Genomic DNA, 20,662 nt, shown 5'->3' with positions numbered 1-20,662 from the left:
ACCAAAATTGCATAAATGTTACATCTAGGGATGCACACTACTAGAGTATTAGTTTGGGACTTTGCCTTACTTAAAGACAACATTCGTTGAGGTGAGCTCTGTAATCTCTGATTACCTATATTTGAAATTCCAAACCATCAAATATCTTCGAGTATTTTGACAGTCCTTCCATGTTAGATTTATCTGACAGTCTCATTGTTTTGTAGATTGCAGTTGAATCTGGTATTAATGCTAAGGAGTACAAAGATATGGCAGTTGAATCAGGATCACTGATTCTTAAGAACATGTTTTTTGATGATGACAAGAGACATCTCTTTGTTTTGACTCCAAAGAAGGTAAATAAATTGACTCAATAATTCTTTTTTTTTAAGGTGTGTGTGGGGGTGGGGTGAGAGGGGAGGTTTCTTTCATTAAAAATTACTACATTTTTCAATACTGAAGTATTCTCATACATTAAAATATTTACAGATACGTTACTGGTTTGAATTGCACTCATCTTCCCATGTCAAGGGTTTCTGATCCACTCCGCTCCACATAAACCCTTGACCAAATAGACAAAATTCGACTGGATTAGAAATACGCTCTCTGATTGGCCTCATAAATTTTGCATGAGTCAATCAAATATATTGATTTATTTAATCTGAAACTAAATCTTAAACAGAAAAGCATGCAGGTTTTAGTCCCAATGAAAATGTCTATCATTAAGTAACCCAGTTAAATGCTTGTCTCAGCATTGGAGTGAAAGTTATGTTGAATTTATTACTGACTCTGATTGGTCAATAGCAGAGGTCAATAGAGTTCAAAATTTGTAATCTCACTAGATGGTGTGATAGTAAACCCTGTGAAACTCAGTCTGTTTAGTCAAGGGTTTATGTGGAGTGGAGTGGATCAGTAACTCGAGGCTTGGGAAGATGAATTGCACTTTGGTGGATATTTAGACAGACATTTCTAACAAAAGTCATCAATTTTACTGTAAAATTTCACAGTTGAGAAAGTGTTGAGTTGTTATACATTTAAAATTTTACTTTTCGTAAGGGAGTCTCTTCATACTACGAAAACAACAAAAATGAAACCTTTACAAAAATAAGTGATTTCACGGTATTTTAAACAAATTTTTTTTTTATATAAATTTAAAAGTTCTTGTCCATTGAAAGTAACATGTTATCATTGTGGCCTACTGACCTTGTGCTCAGAATAGTTTCAGTGTGAATCTATATATTACATGTATTTAAATACACTTTACAGTTACTGAAGCTGGTGGTTCAAAGCTGCAGTCAATATACAACGTGTGAGGAATGTAGGGGTGCAAAGGACCCATACTGTGGATGGTGCTCCTTGGCTAACAAGTGAGATTTATTAAGTGGTTTCATTTTTACGAAGGAAATGAAGAATTGGGCTTCTTTCTGGAAACCAAACATAAACCATCTAGTAATATCCACTATCACCTGCATATTATGTTTACAACTCCCAATTCATTCAGCTTAAGAGCATGCTCCCAGTACAATCAATTTTTAAACCGAAGCAGGCTGCTGACAGACAACTTGATGTTACAGGGAAATCAACAACCTTGATGTGGAAAAAATTTTATTCGAATTATATTACAAAATTTAAATTAATCTGATATAAAAAATGGGGTTTTTAAATGTTAAAAAAAGGGGGGGGAGAGGGGGGTTAAGTATTATGAACACATACCTGACAATGGTGCAAATACTGTTTACATGATACTCAGGTGACTGTCAAGGCCCCTGGGTCTCTTTACAAGAAGAGGTATGGTAGCTCTTTTTGCACAGATGTCTCTCATTAAGAGATATATCCTAAATTATTTAAGATATCAACAGAAATTAAAAGATATTTCTTTAGTTTAAATAGATAACTAAATTAATCTTGTTTTCAGAATAATAGATTGTTGAATAGTTTGCCAATGAAATGTATTCATCATAAGTGTAAAGTGAATATACCAGTAGGTGAGGTGAAGTCCTTAACAATGAATTGAAGTGAATTTATTGGATGTCTTTCAGATGTACATTAGCACAGGATTGTTCGGAATACACTTCTCCCTTGAAATGGATGGGCTACAATGGGGAAACTTGTACAAAAATTACACAAGTTTACCCAGACAAAATTCAAAAAGACAACAAATTGACAAAAACTACCACTGTAAGTTGTGTACAGTTGCCTAATGTAAATACTTGTACAGTACACATAAATGCATATAGAATATATGCAAAATAGTAAAAAGATAATTTTAGTATACCGTGACATTAAAATAATATATTGTATATTTTGTTTAACTTTTTTCCTTTGAGAAAGAACTTATATTTTTAGCTTACATTAAATATTTCCAACCTCCCAACCTATAATGGGTCATACAAGTGTGCATTTGAAGGATATGACAAGAAGATAGAGACTGTGGCGACCAGAACTAGTGCCAATGTTGTGAAATGCAACACTCCCATGCCTAATGAATTGCCACCATTTCCAACAGGAACAGGTATAAAGTCTGACTATATCTATAATGATCAGAGTACATTGATAGCAGATGTCAATACTGTGCTAGCTTCATTAATTAAGTTATTGCAAAGCTTTTGAATTATGATATATAATGAACCAGTCATCAATCTGCTTTTTATATCAAACATATTATGAATCATACATAGAGGTCTAAAAAATGAGTGTGTACAGAGGGATTACAGAACTTTTTCTTAGAGGAAGAATATTTGATCATACATATATCTGTCATTTTGACATTCCAAAAATTTCTAATTTTTTTTCATTTTGATGTGTATTTATCTGCTGTGCCTAATGACACTGTCTTGTCAAGAGTAGTGTGTACATTGTGTGGGAACTAGTATGACACATCACAGAAGCTGTCAGAGGTCATATCATTGCAGCTGGAGCATTCTCTAGAGCATTAGGGAAGCTCATATGCATGCAAGAGATATTTGTTACAGGATGAACTGATGCCTAGAATTGATCACAATCAGCAGTGTTTGCCCTGATTAATGATAATTTAATGGAGAATGACTCAGATTGAATATTGTATCAGATAACTTTGTCACTAAGATTTATATTGTAGATCGCATGTTTTTTTTCACAGCAGAATATCATATATGCAGAATACATTAACACATAAATAAAACCATGTGATTGTTGGAAAACATTAATGACTTGCAAGGCAGGATTGTAATCAGATTTAAGCATTCTGTTTTGTTTTCTAGATCACATTACCATGAGGCTGTCAATCATCATCATGGAAATAAACTTTGTGTCCGCCAACTTCACATTTTTTGATTGTGAAGTACACACCAAACACTCGTAAGTTTTTGCAACATGAATGTGTTAATTCAACCAACTTCATTCTGAGAGTGAAGTTTTTTTGAATATAGACTTTTAGCTCACCTTAACCGAAGTGAGATACAATTATTTCTGAATTCAGCAGGGTCACAGTTAGTCATATTGATATATAAGTACCCCTATGCAGTAAGCATCTGTGCCCTCACAATAAGGGCTCAAAGATAGAGGAAATAAATCTTATATTAATGTCTTGAAAAGAGCATCAGGGTCATGATTAACAAATCTGTCAGGAAGAGAATGGTGATTTGAGCATTGTGGCCCATCATCCTCTTGTTTTAGATGACCAGAATTGTTTTCCTTTGTTAGTAACCTTCAATTTAATGTACTCATTTTTTTTATTTTCAACAATCATTGAGACAACAATTTGGACTTGACACATTACTGGAATGCAAATTTGGCTCATGACCATTTCCAGTGATAGATAATCAAAAAATATATAAATGAAATAGGATAGGATAGTAAATATTATTTTCATGAATCACTGTTCTAGAAATGCCAAAAAATATGTGAACATTGCCTTATTATTATACCCCCACTTGAAAAGCATGGGGTGTATAGTGATGGGGGCGTTTATCCATCTGTCTAGCTGTACGTCTGTCCCTTACACTTTAGGATAGGACTCTTATCCAAGAGTTAGGACTCTTATCTGCAACTCCACTTATACCACTGAATAAATTTTAATGAGACTTTCACCAAATCTTTGTTACATAGTGCCTTTGTGCACGTCCTATTTTACTTTATGATCAGACACATTTTTTTGTTTTCCAATAGCACAACATAGAACACTGTCATTCTTTCTATAATATTGATTGGTAGCCATCTCTTATCCACAACTCCTCCTATACCACTGAATAAAATTAAATGATACTTTCACAGAATCTTTATTACATAGTGCCATTGTGCACCTTTTATTAGGTCACCTGAGTCACTCAGGTGACCTATTGCTATCCGTTCTCGTCCGTCGGCGTGCGTCGTGTGTTAACATTTGAACATTTTTAGCTTCTTCTCTGAAACCGCTTAACCAATTTCCACCAAATTTGGCATATAGCATCTATGGGTGAAGGGGAACAAAAATTGTGAATTTCATGGTCCCTGCCCCCTGGGGCCTGAGGGGTGGGGCTAAAACCACCAAAAATAATGCAATCTTTAAAAATCTTCTTCTTTACTCCAGGACATCAAGCAGTCAAACTGTTGGCATCATTGTAACAAGCATTGAGCCCTCTACCAAAATTGTGAAATTCATGGCCCCAGGGTCAGGGGTTCTGGCCCCAGGGTGGGGCTATATACATCATATAGTGAAAGTGCATTATTTCTTTGAAAATCTTCTTCTCTGCTCCTGGGTATTAAATAAAGTAACTAAGTACATAGTTATGAAGAGCAAGAGTGCCTCTTCCAAAATTGTGAAATTCATGGCCCCAGTGTCAGGGGTTCTGGTGTTAGGGCGGGGCTCTATTGATTATATAGTGAAAATGCATTAATTCTTTGAAAATCTTCTTCTGTGCTCCTGGGTATTAAATAAAGTAACTAAGTACATAGTTATGATGAGCAAGAAGTCCTCTTCAGAAATTGAGAAATTCATGGCCCCTGGGTCAGGGGTTCTGGCCCCAGGGTGGGGCTATATAGATCATATAGTGAAAGTGCATTATTTCTTTGAAAATCTTCTTCTCTGCTCCTGGGTATTAAATAAAGTAACTAAGTACATAGTTATGAAGAGCAAGAGTGCCTCTTCCAAAATTATGAAATTCATGGCCCCAGGGTCAGGGGTTCTGGTTTAGGGCGGGGCTCTATTGATTATATAGTGAAAATGCATTAATTCTTTGAAAATCTTCTTCTGTGCTCCTGGGTATTAAATAAAGTAACTAAGTACATAGTTATGATGAGCAAGAAGTCCTCTTCAGAAATTGTGAAATTCATGGCCCCTGGGTCAGGGGTTCTGGCCCCAGGGTGGGGCTATATAGATCATATAGTGAAAGTGCATTATTTCTTTGAAAATCTTCTTCTCTGCTCCTGGGTATTAAATAAAGTAACTAAGTACATAGTTATGAAGAGCAAGAGTGCCTCTTCCAAAATTATGAAATTCATGGCCCCAGGGTCAGGGGTTCTGGTTTAGGGCGGGGCTCTATTGATTATATAGTGAAAATGCATTAATTCTTTGAAAATCTTCTTCTGTGCTCCTGGGTATTAAAAAAAGTAACTAAGTACATAGTTATGATGAGCAAGAGTGCCTCTTCCAAAATTGTGAAATTCATGGCCCCTGGGTCAGGGGTTCTGGCCCCAGGGTGGGGCTATATACATCATATAGTGAAAGTGCATTAATTCTTTGAAAATCTTCTTCTCTGCTCCTGGGTATTGAATAAAGTAACCAAGTACATAGTTATGATGACCAAGAGAGCCTCTTCCAAAATTGTGAAATTCATGGCCCCAGGGTCAGGGGTTCTGGTGTTAGGGCGGGGCTCTATAGATTATATAGTGAAAAAGCATAAATTCTTTGAAAATCTTCTCTGCTCCTGGGTATTAAATAAAGTAACTAAGTACATAGTTATGATGAGCAAAAGTGCCTTTTCAAAAATTTTGAATTTCATGGCCCGAGGGTCAGGGGTTCTGGTGTTAGGGCGGGGCTCTGTTGATTATATAGTGAAAATGCATTGATTCTTTGAAAATCTCCTTCTCTGCTACTGGAGATTATTTAAACAAACTAAGTGCATGGTTTTGATGCATAAGAATGCCTCTTCAAAAATTGTGAATTTCATGGCCCCAGGATCAGGGGTTCTGGTGTTAGGACGAGGCTTTATTGATTATATAGTGAAAATGCATTGATTCTTTGAAAATCTTCTTCTCTGCTACTGGAGATTATTTAAACAAACTAAGTGCATGATTATGATAGGCAAGGATGCCTCTTCCAAGATTTTTAAATATGTGGCTTCAGTTTTTGGGGTTCTTGAGGAAGGGGGGGGGCTCTATTGATTATATAGTGAAAAAGCATTAATTCTATTAATTAATCATTAATTAATCCTGTCTGCTCCTTAGCGTTGAGCTGATAAATAAATTGCTTAGCTATGATGAAAATGGGAGCTTCGAACAGAATTTTTAAATCTTGTGGTCCTAGGGTCAGGGGTTCTGGCATAACGAGGGGGGGGGGGGGCTTTTTATAATATAGTGGAAAAGTGTTAATTCTTCGAAGTCCATAGTTATGATGATGAGGGTAACTCTTCCAAATTTGTAAATTTCTTGACCCTTGGTCTTGGGTTCTGGTGTTAGGGTAAGGCTTTGTTGAATCTGTAGTGAAAATGCATTGTACCTGTGAAATTCTTCTCTGCTTCTGGACATATCGGAAGAAAACTGAGTAAAAGTTTAAATGATATAAGTAAGCGTATTTCTACCAGATTTTTGAACATCTGGACCATTTGTCTAAGCATTCTAGTCCTGGGCAGGGCTCTATTAATTTGTATTCTACTGAGAGAAGTTATTCCCCTTTATCGTTCACTTTTGATAATTAATCACTGTAAATAATGTACTTGAAAGGTAAATAGAATAAGATAATTATGCAAGAATGTTTATCATATAATTCAAAAAGTATTTTCTTAGTTTTAATAATCAGGTAGACCTGTAAGTAATAGATAAATAAAAATGAGACAAAAATAACTTATCTTATTAAAAGTTCTTCAAAGACCATAAGAGAGGTCAATGCTAGAGGTCTTAATATGGGTCTAAAAATAGTACAGAAGCAATAATAGTTTGTTAATAGTCTGCATGGTGATAGTGTTAAGTGGAGCACAGATTAGAACTTAATTTATGAGTTGATACTGAATACTAGACTAATTATTTTGTTGATCCTGATCTTCCTACTTCTCTTGCTTTAAGGCAAAAAAGCTTCATCTATCAGTGTATTTAACTTCTAAATTGTTGTATTATACTCAGGTGACCGCTAAGGCCCTTGGGCCTCTTGTTTAACATTTTGATCAGACACATCATGTCTCCCATAGTTAAACTTAAGGGGGGGGGGGGGGTATCAGTTTTTGAGCTCTGTTCTCACAGTACCTCTTGTTTACTGCAGACTGAAATTTGTTCAATCCATGGCTCCTAGGCAAGGAAGGGAGGGGGTGTTGGAATCAAAAGATTTTCAAGTGCATCAAAGGAAAAAAAAACTTTTAATGTATTGTTGAGAACAACAAGGCTAAAATTGTCAGACTAATATACACATCCTAATACTGTATATACTCGCCTATAAGTTGGTTCACCTATAAGTTGGTTGTATTTTTATGCCCCGGGATGAATATGATAAATTCTCACCAAATTATGTACAAGTTCATAAGCTTACATAAGAATATCTTAAATGTTTTTTTTAACTAAGCAAAATTCAAATTTAAGAAAAGTGAGGTCAAGGTCACAGGAAAGTGCAAGGTCAAAGGTTTTTGATGTGGTCAACTGGACTGAAATTTACCCCCCCCCCCCCAAAAAAAAAACGACGTAAAGGCGAATATATACGGTACCTTAGATTAGTCTGTTAAAATCATGCCCCACTCCCTTCCATGTGCCTTTTGTTTTATATCTGTTTTAATTAGTTACTATGTGTATGCTGCAGATGCCCATTGTGTTCAGAGTCAAAAAACATTCTGAATCCCATGAAATATGTTGAACTTCTCTGTAAAATGTGAAGCATAGTCCATCAAATATTTTTACTGCAGGTTCTTGATTTCAGGAATTGGGTTTCGGAAGAGAGTCTTACACAACTGACGTGTTATTGATCTAGTACTGATTATTTCTAATTATTATTGCCTCAATTATTCACCATCCCTCAATCATTAACAGTTTAAATAAATAAAGTATCAATCAAAATCTTTTCAATTCTGTGTTTCAGATATGATACTCAGCATTGAATGTTTAAGATTTTAATTACATTTTTAGGTTTAAGAGGGATCTTAAAAAGTCTTAATGTTTAATTCTGAGTCACAACTTTGTCCCCCCCCCCCCCCCCCCCCTCTCTAAAAGAGATGTTAATTTGGGTCTGTCAGTCATTCTGTCTGTATCACTTCATTTTCAAAAGATAACTTTAGCTTTTTCAGTGAAATTTTATGTCCTAACTTTGTATGACTTGAAAAAGAACCCAGATTTTGAGGTCAGAAGATCAAAGCCCAAGGTCAGAAATTCACATGAAATGGTTTGCAGATGATAACTTTATAATATTTAAGCTTTTTCATTGAAATTTAAGGTAGTAACTCCCTATGACTTAAAAGAGACCAATATTTCCTATTGATTCTGAGTTTTTATGGTCACAAAATTCAAAAATGGAAAGGGGCTTATATCATGTATATGTTTACAGATATTACATATTACATTCTATACAACACTAACACACATTTTACATTTTCATATTTTCACAAAGATGAGAGGTAAGCAATAGGTTGTATAAACACTTGGTTTGTGGTCATTTTGTTAGTTCTCAGTTTTAGAGACTCTTAAAGAAATCTGAATGTATTACAATTCTTGTTTTTGTATGGGAGGGGATATTTAATTTGGAATTGTTGTCTTGCTTCATTTATTGAAATGTATTTTATACAGTGTGTGAAATTTCATTTAGGCTGTCAAAATTTACTTCACATGAGTCATTGAATCAACCAGTATAAATTACAGAAAAAAATGAATATCTGAGAATAGTTTCTTATCCTGAGCATGTTACAAGCAAACTGTGCATTTTGATAATACACATAAAAGCTGCAAAATTGTAAAAAAAAAAAAAAAAAAATCTTTCCACATGGATCTAGAGTTCCAGTCCTGTCATCATTTACTGTAAAAATTATGTTTAGATGACTGTCAAGCCTAGAAGCCTCTTGTTATAGTAAATATATCATACAAGTCTAAAAAGAAATTGGACTTCAGTGCAAACAAGATTATTAATGAGTTTTAGACACTAAATGTAATTTATTATAGATGCTATAGATGTACTTCAAGCAGTTTCAACTGTACTTGGTGCATTAAAAACCACCTGTGTACTCACCATCCAGTGATAGACTGTAGCTCTAATGATGACTTCATATCAGGACAAAATGTAAGTGGCTCCATCAACATAACTACAGATAATAATGACATTATATTTATATTGTGTAATATTACATGGGTTGTATTTATTTTACCCCTGCAACTGAAATTTGAGGGAGTATATAGGAATCACCTTGTCTGTTTTCCATCTGTCTAGCTGTCTGTCTGTGAAATTGTGCCGTGGCTTTAACATTGTAATGGAAAATCATTGGAAGCTCGTATTTGGCGAGATTGTTATGACCTGAGCTTAAACCAAGGTTTTTTCTGAAAGTCCAAGGTTACTGGCAGAAAAAAGAGTAAATTTATGTCTGGTGTATAATTTTCTAATGGAAAAACATTAGAAGTTTGTACTTCACACAAATATTGCTAATGTACTGAAGGTCTGTCATGACCTTGATTCAAGGTCAAACTGGCAAGTTCAAGGTCACTGGCAAAAAAGTATAAAAATTTGTGGCCAGTTCATTACTCTCAAACAGATAAATATTGGAAGTTTAAACATTTTATAAAAAATTTTCATGAGCTGAAGGTATGTTATATAATGTCCAAATTTCAGTCAAACATCACTTATGGCCAGAGGACTTGTGTTTTTTTTTTTAACCAATGTCATTTTGGCAAGTTCAAGGTCTCGTGTAGAAAATTGTATATGGGCACTTTTTAAAAAATGTAGAATGGGATATATTTTTGTGAACCTGCTCAAAATACATTTAGTTTACACTCTGTAGTAGTAAGGGACTAATAATGATCACCGATTTTCTTTGCTTATTGTTCATTGACAAACCAATATATCATTTTCAAAGTTTTTGACCCTTTGTGAAATTTGAAGCTATATTAGGGCTGGGACGATTCAGGGTTTAATCGATTCGGTTCGGTTTCGGTTCAGAATGATACGGTTCGGTTTTTTTCGATTTGGTTCGATTTAACCTTAAACAGTCCAAATATTTCTCATCATCAATGTAAAATAATAATCTCTGCTTTATAAACTGATTAAACTCCTTTACTTCAGTCCTCACTAAAACTTTTCTGAGGCACTAACAAGTGGGGCTAGTGGATTTGATATTTTTACTGGCAAAAGTACTAATCCAGAAACATAATAAAATCTGAAACTTTTGTTGTATTATTTTATTCCATTTACATTTCATGATGAATTACTATTCTTTTCATTTTTCTTCTGCTTATTTTCTCTATTTGCATTTTTCTTCTGAGTCATTAATAAGTAAATAATCAGAGAAATTATTTAATGCTGAATTTAATATAATGAACAATCATGTTTTGGATACATTCTAACAAAGAAGTATACATTTTTTTCTGATCATTGGACTTCCTCTTCCAAAATGAAGTGAAAGCTAGTGATTTATTTTTTTTTAGATTCAAATTATCAAATACAATGTTAATATATTTTTAATAACCCTTGTAAATATTTACTCTTCAGTTAACCAGTTGAGTAGTTGTAAATAATTTAATCAATTAATGTGATACCTTCATGCATTTTCCATAAAATCGGGATGGAGGAAATTCGGATTTGTAAAAAAAGACGATCTTTCTCATGATGTTTAGAAATGAATAACGTAGAAGTGCTAAAAGAATTAGATAGATGAGATTTATGAACAAGAGAACCACACTTTGATTTTTTTTTTCATTGATTTTGGATTTAAAAGCAAAACTTGGAAAATACCTGCTACTTTTTCACTAGGCCGTCAGGCAATTTACTAGCCCATACCAATGTACATGTACGTACACTAACCCCTATTGTAAAAGGAAAAGACATTTGTGGAATCAAAAAACTAAATCACTGACTTCAAACTGACACAATCATTTTAAAAAGTATTAAAATCATAAAAACAAACTCTTTCGATCTCCAAATGGCGGTCATTTTTGTTTATATGTGTTATGTAAATTTTGAACCGAACCGAAATCCGGAATTCTGGATCGGTGCACCGAATCGAATAGTATGAACCGCGGTGCACCGAAATTTTCGGTGCACCGCACAGCCCTAAGCTATATTTATATTTGGTTAGTTCAAGTTCGTCAGTACAATGTGCTATTTCTTAATCTGCTTCTAAATACTAGATACCTATCTCACAAAAATAATTTTTTGCGAAAATTTGGTGATTACAGAGCATAAATAGCATTTTGTTGCAAAATAAGTTGATGCAACAGAGAGTGCCATTGTTTGAATTTTACTTTTTTTTTCACAGAGTGCTGGAATTTCTATACCTCATGAAAGTGGACCAAACTTTTGTCCCAGCATAGACCCCAGCAAACAGCAGAACATATTGGTGCCATCAGGAATAGAGAAGACAATCACTCTAAATTTAATCAAGTTAAAGGTAACCATCAGCAGGTGTATTATACTGCACATAAAGTAAGGTAATCGGCAATAGTCTTTTTGATAAAATGTAGTGGTAATGATCACCCGAAATTTCAAAGAAAAGTAGCGGTAATGAGCTAAAATTTTTTGCAATGTAGCTTTAATGTTGACCTCCCTTTATGATCTGGGGAAGTTCTGTGACCATGACAAGTCATTTTAGCAAGTTCAAAATCACTGACAGAAAAATATGCACTTTGTTAAAAAAAGACACTTTGTCAGCTGCTAGTGTCAGGAGCTGACACAGGTTTTATGGATATCATAAACCTGGCCCAGGATTATTTAAAAGTCAGGTTATTGGAGGAAAAAGAATAAAGTGTAGCAAGACTTTCATTTTGTCAGCTTGTTTACAGTGTATTGGAGTTCAGTTTGTATGTTCATCTGTGATTTCCATACCTTGATATGAAAAAAAATTGATTATAGTGAATCAATGCATGAATTGTTTGACGAGAAAAGATAAATTTGAAAGATATAACTTCTGAAAATTTGATTTGTATTTACAGTCTTATCAGAGGCCCATCAAGTGTGCTTTTGCATTCAACTCCCAGACAGAGCCCCAGGGAGAGATTGCTGAAGTGTTTGTCATGCCAGTGGTTGTGATGATCAGATGTAAAAAGACCAGGGTAAGCATATTGTTACTGTGTATTCCATGTGAGCACTAAGGTTTACCTCCAAAAGCATTGTCTTAAGATAACTATTAATCTGTGGGTTTTTTTTTTTGAAAGTTTTTTTATCCAGGGGATTCAGAGAGTTACAATGTGCCAATGAAGATTCTGTGGGGTGACAAGTATCCCAAGCCTTTGGACAATCCCCATAATGTACAAGGTAAGCTTCAATATAAATATTTGTTTACTGCCTGGTATCTTGCATGTCCTGATTCCGTGGCTCCTCTTTACGAGTGATTTACCTGTATCTGTTCACCATCATCCTTCTATCATTCCTATCATCCTTCTATCATTCCTGCAGTCTTTACATTTTCAAATATTTCCCTGAATTACTTGACCAGTATCAACCTAGGGGATGTACATTTCTAGAAAGCTGACTAATACTGATCGAAAAAGCACTGTCTCAAAAACCAAGCCTTCTAGAAAATGCAGGGCCTAAACTTTACCTAACAACTGCAACTGGATAGAGAAACTCTTTCCTCTCACAAAAAAATTCATGAATAAAGAAATAATGAAGGGTCATATCCACTTAAAATGGAAGATTACTATGAAATACAGTTAAACTTTGTATTTTGAATACTGATATCTCGAATACCATGGAAAGTTAAAGTGATTTGGATGTCCTAACCAATTATTCTTTACATATATCTCAAATCCTCAGATATCTCTCAATTTTTTCCTGGTCCCTTTGAGTTCAAGATAACAAGGTTTGACTGTAGTATAATTTTAAAATTTTCTCTTACATTTGAGGAAGAGAGAAAGACTGCATGCAGCTGTAGATTCTGATGTTAAAGTCAGATGTCTAGTATTTTTTGTGCATCGGTCTTCAAATTTACTACATAAAAGATGATACCCTAATAAGTTATGTTTAGTTGATCAAATGCAAATGACAAATGGTCAAGATTATTGATATAACCTTGACGTATATTTATTTGAACCTACAGAGTTCATTTCCACTATATAGGTAACATTTTTTTTACCTTGACCTTTCCTTTGACCTTGACCTTATACTTAAATTAGTGTCAAACTTCATATGTTGATACATACTGATGAGAGCTATTCAACTGCATCAATATTTTTTTACCTTGACCTTTCCTTTGACCTTGACCTCACTTTTCTTAAATTAGTGTTTAGCTCAGTTTAGCTCAGTGTTAAAGAAACCATTCATAATATTTTTATCAAACTTCATATGCTAATACATACTGATGTAATCTTTTCAACTGCATCAGCAATTTTTTACCTTGACCCTTCCTTTGACCTTTTGACCTCACTTTTCTTAAATTAGTGTCAAACTTCATATGCTGATACTTACTGATGTAAGCTATTCAACTGTATCAATATTTTTTCACCTTGACCTTTCCTTTGACCTTGACCTCACTTTTCTCAATTTGTGTTAAAATGTTGCATTACTAATATACCCTCGGTGGGGCATTCATGTCCTATGGACATATTTCTAGTTTTAATTGAAAAATGGAAGAAAAAATATTCAAAAGAAGGACTAAAAAGATTTGATAAATGTTTTCAAAAACAAGTCAAGATTCATGGAAAAACTCTGCAAACTATTTCATAGTAATACAGATTCATATTCATAAAAACTTTGAGGTAGAAATTGATCCAAGCATTTCATTATAAAACTAGGATTTGTTAAAATGTTGGCATTTTTTTTTTTTGGAAATAAAAAACTCTATTTTGAATTTCAGTTATCATGTACAAATGTGAGAATATGGCTGATACCTGTGGAGAATGCCTAACTCAGAAAGAAGAGTACACTTGTGGATGGTGCAAAAAGACGAATCAGTGCAGCTTACAGTCATCGTGTGTGTCTCCAAATAGCAGCTGGTTACCAAACACCTCCAACTGTCCAAACCCCATTATAACAAGGGTATGTCATACAATGGTACACAAGCTTAAACTGAGTAATTAGTATGATTACAAAAATACTATGGTGGTTACTTTTACTGAACACCTGTATTCATTTATTTCCACTTTTCCATCTTGGTAACTATTTGCAATTTCACCTCTACTTCTCCAGACAATGTATTGAGAATTTTTTTAAAGTTGTAATGGTATCACTTTCACTTATCTCCTTTTTAGGTCACCTGAGTCACTCAGGTGACCTATTGCTATCCGTTTTTGTCCGTCGTCGTCCATCGTGCGTCGTGCGTTAACATTTAAACATTTTCAGCTTCTTCTCTGAAACCGCTCAACCAATTTCAACCAATTTTGGCATATGGCATCTATGGGTGAAGGGGGACAAAAATTGTGAATTTCATGGTCCCTGCCCCCCTGGGGCCTGAGGGGTGGGGCTAAAACCACCAAAATTAATGCAATCTATAAAAATCTTCTTCTTTACTCCTGGACATCAAGCAGTCAAACTGTTGACATGATTGTAATAAGCATTGAGCCCTCTACCTAAATTGTGAAATTCATGGCCCCTGGGTCAGGGGTTCTGGTGCTAGGGCGGGGCTATATAGATCATATAGTGAAAGTGCATTATTTCTTTGAAAATCTTTTTCTCAGCTCCTGGGTATTATTGAAACAAATTGAATACATAGTTATGATAAGCAAGAGTGACTCTACCAAAATTGTGAAATTCATGGCCCCAGGGTCAGGGGTTCTGGTGCTAGGGCGGGGCTATATAGATCATATAGTGAAAGTGCATTATTTCTTTGAAAATCTTCTTCTCAGCTCCTGGGTATTATTGAAACAAATGAAATACATAGTTATGATAAGCAAGAGTGACTCTACCAAAATTGTGAAATTCATGGCACCAGGGTCAGGGGTTCTGGTGCTAGGGCGGGGCTATACAGATCATATAGTGAAAGTGCATTATTTCTTTGAAAATCTTCTTCTCTACTCCTGGGTATTATTGAAACAAAGGAAATATATAGTTATGATAAGCAAGGGTGACTCTACCAAAATTGTGAAATTCATGGCCCCAGGGTCAAGGGTTCTGGTGCTAGGGCGGGGCTATATAGATCATATAGTGAAAGTGCATTATTTCTTTGAAAATCTTCTTCTCTACTCCTGGGTACTATTGAAACAAATTGAATACATAGTTATGATAAGCAAGAGTGACTCTACCAAAATTGTGAAATTCATGGCCCCAGTGTCAGGGGTTCTGGTGCTAGGGCGGGGCTATATAGATCATATAGTGAAAGTGCATTCTTTCTTTGAAAATCTTCTTCTCTACTCCTGGGTATTATTGAAACAAATTAAATACATAGTTATGATAAGCAAGGATGCCTCTTCCAAACTTGTGAATTTCATGGCCCCAGGATCAGGGGTTCTGGTGTTAGGGTGGGGCTCTATTTATTATATAGTGAAAATGCATTAATGCTTTAAAAATCTTCTTCTCTGCTCCTTGGTATTATTTAAACAAATTAAGTACATTGTTATGATAAGCAAGGATGCCTCTTCCAAAATTGTGAAATTCATGGCCCCAGGGACAGGGGTTCTGGTGCTAGGGTGGGGCCATATAGATCCTATAGTGAAGGTGAATTATTTCTTTAAAACTCTTCTTCTCTGCCCCTGGGTATTATTTAAACAAACTAAGTACATTGTTATGATATGCAAGGATGCCTCTTCCAAACTTGTGAATTTCATGGCCCCAGGGTCAAGGGTTCTGGTGAAAAGGGGGGGGGGGGCGACTCTATTGATTATATAGTGAAAAATCAATTTTTTTCTGAAAACATTCTTTTCTGCTTCTGGTTAAAAAGCAAAGAAGCTAGTGTATAGTTATAATGAGCAAGAGTGCTTCTTCCAGAGTAGTGAATTGCATGACCCCTGGGTCAGATGTGCTGGTGCAAGGGTGGGGCTCTTGATAATATAGTGAAAATGCATTATTTCTATTAAATAATCCTGTCTGCTCCTCAGTGTTAAGCAGATAAACAAAGTGATTACTTATGATGTGCAAACTTCTGGTCCCAGGGTGAGAGGCTCTGATGTTTCTCGATGAAAGGTGGGGGGGGGGGGGGGGTTCTATTGATAATATAGTGAATCTGTAGTAAAAATGCATTATTTCTTTAAAAATCTTCTCTCCACCTGGGCATATCAGAGGCAAAAAGAGTAAAAGTTTTAATAAGGAAGGGTATTTTTACCAGATATTTGAACAGCTGGACCATTTAGTCAAGTGTTCTGGTCCTAGCTAGTAATTTGTAATCTACTGAGAGGAGTTATTCAGTTATTCCCCTTTGCCATTTACTTTTGATAATTAATCACTGTAAATAATGTACTTGAAAGGTTAATAGAATAAGAAAATTATGCAAGAATTTTTATTGTATAATACAAAAAGTACTTTCATAGTTTTAATGATCAGGTAGACTTGTAAGTAATAGATAAATAAAAATGAGACAAAAATAACTTGTCTTATTAAATGTTCATCAAAGATCAAGAGAGGCCAATGTAAGAGATTTCAACAAGGAATTAAGATGGTACAGAAGCAGTGATATTTTGTTAATTTACTGTATGGTGAAAGTGTTAAATGAGGAAAAGATTAGAACCTAATTTATGAACTGTGAATGAATGCTAGACTAATTATTTTTTTGATCCTGATCACTCTATTTTTCTTGCTTTTGGGCAACAAAGCTTCACCTTTGAGTTCATTTTATACTCTATGGATCCTCTAAATTGTTGTATTATACTCAGGTGACCGTTAAGGCCCTTGGGCCTCTTGTAATCATAACTCTTCAGTTTTCTCTTGGTTCCCTATTTGACACATGGTGTTAGGTCACCTGAGATGCTTATGAACAGCTGAACCAATTTGAAACTATTATGGTTTGTAGCATTTAAATGGGGAAAACAGTTGGAAAATTATGGTCTGTGCTTCCATGGGGCCTTAGAGAGGTGGCAAAAACCTTCAAACTAAATTAAATTTTCCAAAGTCTTCTTTTTTACTCCTGGACATCAGGCATTCAAAGTGTTGATAGGAATAGAGTAACCAGTTTACTACCAATTTACTGTGAAATTCATGACTTCTCAGTTTAGGTTCAGGTCAGAGGGCAGGGCTTAGTTGGTAATATGTTCGAAATGCATTTTGTCTTATATGCATTAAATCTCATATTATATCTAAGAAAATCTTTACTCCTGGACATCAGAGTGGCAAAATGTTTTCATGATTATAATGAATTTTCAATGAATTTACAAAAATTGAGAAACTTTTTGGCACCTGAAACAATGGTTCAGGACCTAGGATGTGGTTGAGATGGTAATACATACACATATTTGATAAATCTTCTCTACTGATGGACATTCAGCAGGCAAACTATTTTTTGATAATAATAAACAGTTAACACTCCATCAAAATTGTGAAATTATAAGGTCATAAAAATCATTAAAAAAAAAACTTCAGAATTTGTATGTCCATAACACTTGGGGTACCCAATTCTTATCCAGAATTCCTCCTATACCACTGAATAAAATTTAATAAGACTTTTACAGAATCTTTCTTCCATAGTGCCATTGTGCACCCTTATTTTTATTTATTTATTTATTTATTTTTTGAGAGAGATAATTGGGGTTTGCCATAGCAAAACATGGATACTGCCAGTCTTTCTTTAGTATTGGGGGTACCCAACTCTTATCCAAATCTCCTCCTATATCAGAGAATGAAATCTACTGAGACTGTTACAGTATCAGATATTTGGGGATTCCCATATTTTGTCATTATACTTGAGAAAGGGATACCCATTTGTTAATGCATCTCCTTTTTAACCCTTGAATGAAATTCAGTGGAACTTCCACAGAAACTCATTTATGCCAATGGTTTTTTTTTCTTTTTGTTAACGATTTTCACCAACCCATATTTTCACCAATCATAAAAATTATGTCTTTGTCCCAGTATTGTTTTCCTGATTTTTCTCAGCTGAACGATGGATCTTAAAATTTAGATCGCATACAAGTCAAGCAAGAGCTTATCAATGTATGAGACATTTACAAACATTTAGATGACTGTAAAATAAAAAGGTGCAAATCAAAAATGGTGGTATTGTCATAAAACAAGGTAATTTCTCAGTGAGATGCATGGAAAAGTGAATCATATCTTGGCTGATGTCCATTACCACCATTTCTCCATTTGCAATGTATTAATGAGTGCCAAACCCTAACCTAACAGTTAAAATGTTATGCTGTGAAAGATTATGAGATTGTAAGATGCTGTACAACTTTTTTCAGATTTATCCACTTACTGGCCCTAAAGAAGGCGGAACTCTACTGACTATAGAGGGGAGAGATCTGGGAAAATCCTACGAAGACATTGTCAGCAATGTGGACATAGCAGGAGTTCAGTGCTCTCCTATACGTAAAGAATATGTGGAATCCAAGAAGTAAGTCTTGTCTAATCCCTTCTTTAAACAAAGATTTCAGTAAAGGACAGATTTAGATATATGTAACAATGTTTTCTGTTTGGACAGAATTGTTTGTACAACTGGTCGATTTATTGGGAAGGAAGAGAGATCAGACAAAGTGAGAGTAACTGTAGCATTAAAACTAACAGCTGTGTCCAAACAACACTTTACCTATGTGGTAAGTACTCTAAACTAACAGCTGTGTCCAATCAACTCTCTACCTACATGGTAAGTACTCTAAACCAACAGCTGTGTCCAAACAACACTTTAACTACATGGTAAGTACTCTAAACTAACAGCTGTGTCCAAACAACACTTTACCTACATGGTAAGTACTCTCATGAAATCCATACACTCCAGCTGTATGACTTGAAGATCAAATGAAGTTGACATTGAAATTAACAGTTTTATGGAACATTTTTTATTTAAATTGGATGATTTAACTTGCAGTGCTATAAATTAAAAAAAAGAATTTATAATAACCCTTAGGACATTATGTAATACTGTAAGCTGCCAAAAATAAGAATGTCATCCTACAATAAGTAAATATTGTGATGCTCTAATAATACATACAACTGAAATCAAACAGTGGTGTATTTTGAGTGAATTTAAAATTGAATGAATTCTTTGTGGATCCACAAGATGTAGGAAAGGTCATCTGCTGCACTGATCAATAATTGACCTGTTTTGGTCTTGATGGCATACTGAAATATAGAAATAGAAATGACGATGAAAATTGAAGGAGCTTGACTTTTCAGTCTCATACTTTCTACTGAAATGCATGGTTCCCAAAGGAAGAAATCTGTTGATTCTCAGACCAAAAGCCCAAAGGTCATGAACACTGAATAGTATATATAATGTGGAAAAAAAATCATGCTTTTCTGCAAGAGAACATATACTTTTTCTCACTTTTTTTTTTTTTTTTACTTTTTCCCTTTCTTTTTCCCTGCTTACCAAGTATGATTTTGATCAGGATAAATCTTTAAAATGTAAAACATCATTTGAAGACCAATCACTAGCTAAAACATCATTAAAAAAGAATTTTATGAAAAAAACAGGTAACCATTTGTTAATCGATTTGAGGAGAAGCCATGTTCATATATTCGTGGAAAAGCATACTAAGAGTTTTGAAAAATCTTTGAAAAGTAGGGTGACCAAACAAAAGAAATAATATTTGTATTTTTTCCAGGACCCAGAAATTACAGATATCACACCTGCCCAAGGTCCAAAGTCAGGTGGAACTCAGGTCACTATATTTGGAAAAAATTTAGATTGTGGGACTGAAAGAAAGGCATATTTTGGTCGCACTGAATATGAATGCAGACTTGATAATCAAAGGTACACATTTAATTAAACATTAACTAAAGACTGTCACAGTGGTTAATTTATATTTTAACAGATCAAGGTATTTTATTCTCATGGTCTAATTATAGCATTACAAGATCAAGGGTTACCTGTGAAACAGCTCGAGCCAATAAGACACTGGTTACAGAGGAGTTATACATGATGTTTGATAACCAGCTGGTTAAGAGTGATCTTGTCTACAAATATGTGGAGGATCCTAATGTTACAGAGGTGGACAGGAAAGTCTCCATTGTCAGGTAAGTCTTATGACCAGACAGGCTAGTTATTTTATCTGAAAATTAAATAAACTAAATATGAATTGTTTCTCACAAATTTCATCTGGAAGGTGATGTGTCCAGACTAATGGTGTCCAGCTTAACAATACTCCACAATATTAAGAGCTTATTTAACAGATATAATTGACTTAAAGAAACTGTTAACATAAGTTGTAAGTAGAGTATCTGATTTGTGTGTTTGCACAACCAGAGCATGTAAATGTAGCCTATGATGAGGGGTCATTTAAATACAGGCACTGGTGACTTCTCTACTGTAAT

At 34.6% G+C, this 20,662-nt stretch overlaps 1 protein-coding gene across 4 annotated transcripts in view; it reads left to right on the top strand.

Moving 5' to 3' along the window:
- Positions 1-20,662, top strand: part of LOC133195794 (plexin-A4-like) — an 87,676-nt gene that overhangs the window by 17,147 nt on the left and 49,867 nt on the right. For all 4 annotated transcript variants that reach the window (XM_061331739.1, XM_061331738.1, XM_061331737.1 and 1 more), the window contains exons 4-17: positions 207-335; positions 1,246-1,346; positions 2,019-2,157; positions 2,326-2,491; positions 3,219-3,315; positions 9,283-9,400; positions 11,586-11,717; positions 12,259-12,378; positions 12,481-12,580; positions 14,121-14,302; positions 18,592-18,743; positions 18,831-18,942; positions 19,954-20,102; positions 20,198-20,365. In XM_061331739.1, coding sequence (XP_061187723.1) covers positions 207-335; positions 1,246-1,346; positions 2,019-2,157; positions 2,326-2,491; positions 3,219-3,315; positions 9,283-9,400; positions 11,586-11,717; positions 12,259-12,378; positions 12,481-12,580; positions 14,121-14,302; positions 18,592-18,743; positions 18,831-18,942; positions 19,954-20,102; positions 20,198-20,365 — 1,865 coding nt within the window. The remainder of the gene's footprint in view (positions 1-206; positions 336-1,245; positions 1,347-2,018; positions 2,158-2,325; positions 2,492-3,218; positions 3,316-9,282; positions 9,401-11,585; positions 11,718-12,258; positions 12,379-12,480; positions 12,581-14,120; positions 14,303-18,591; positions 18,744-18,830; positions 18,943-19,953; positions 20,103-20,197; positions 20,366-20,662) is intronic.

The sequence above is a fragment of the Saccostrea echinata genome, unplaced genomic scaffold (genome assembly GCF_033153115.1).
Source record: "Saccostrea echinata isolate AGI-Se365-2 ecotype Australia unplaced genomic scaffold, CSIRO_AGI_Sech_v1 ptg000029l, whole genome shotgun sequence".
NCBI classification, from domain to species: Eukaryota; Metazoa; Mollusca; class Bivalvia; order Ostreida; family Ostreidae; genus Saccostrea; species Saccostrea echinata.
The sequence above is the reverse complement of the archived record's forward strand: the minus strand, read 5'-3'. Positions and strand labels throughout refer to the sequence as shown.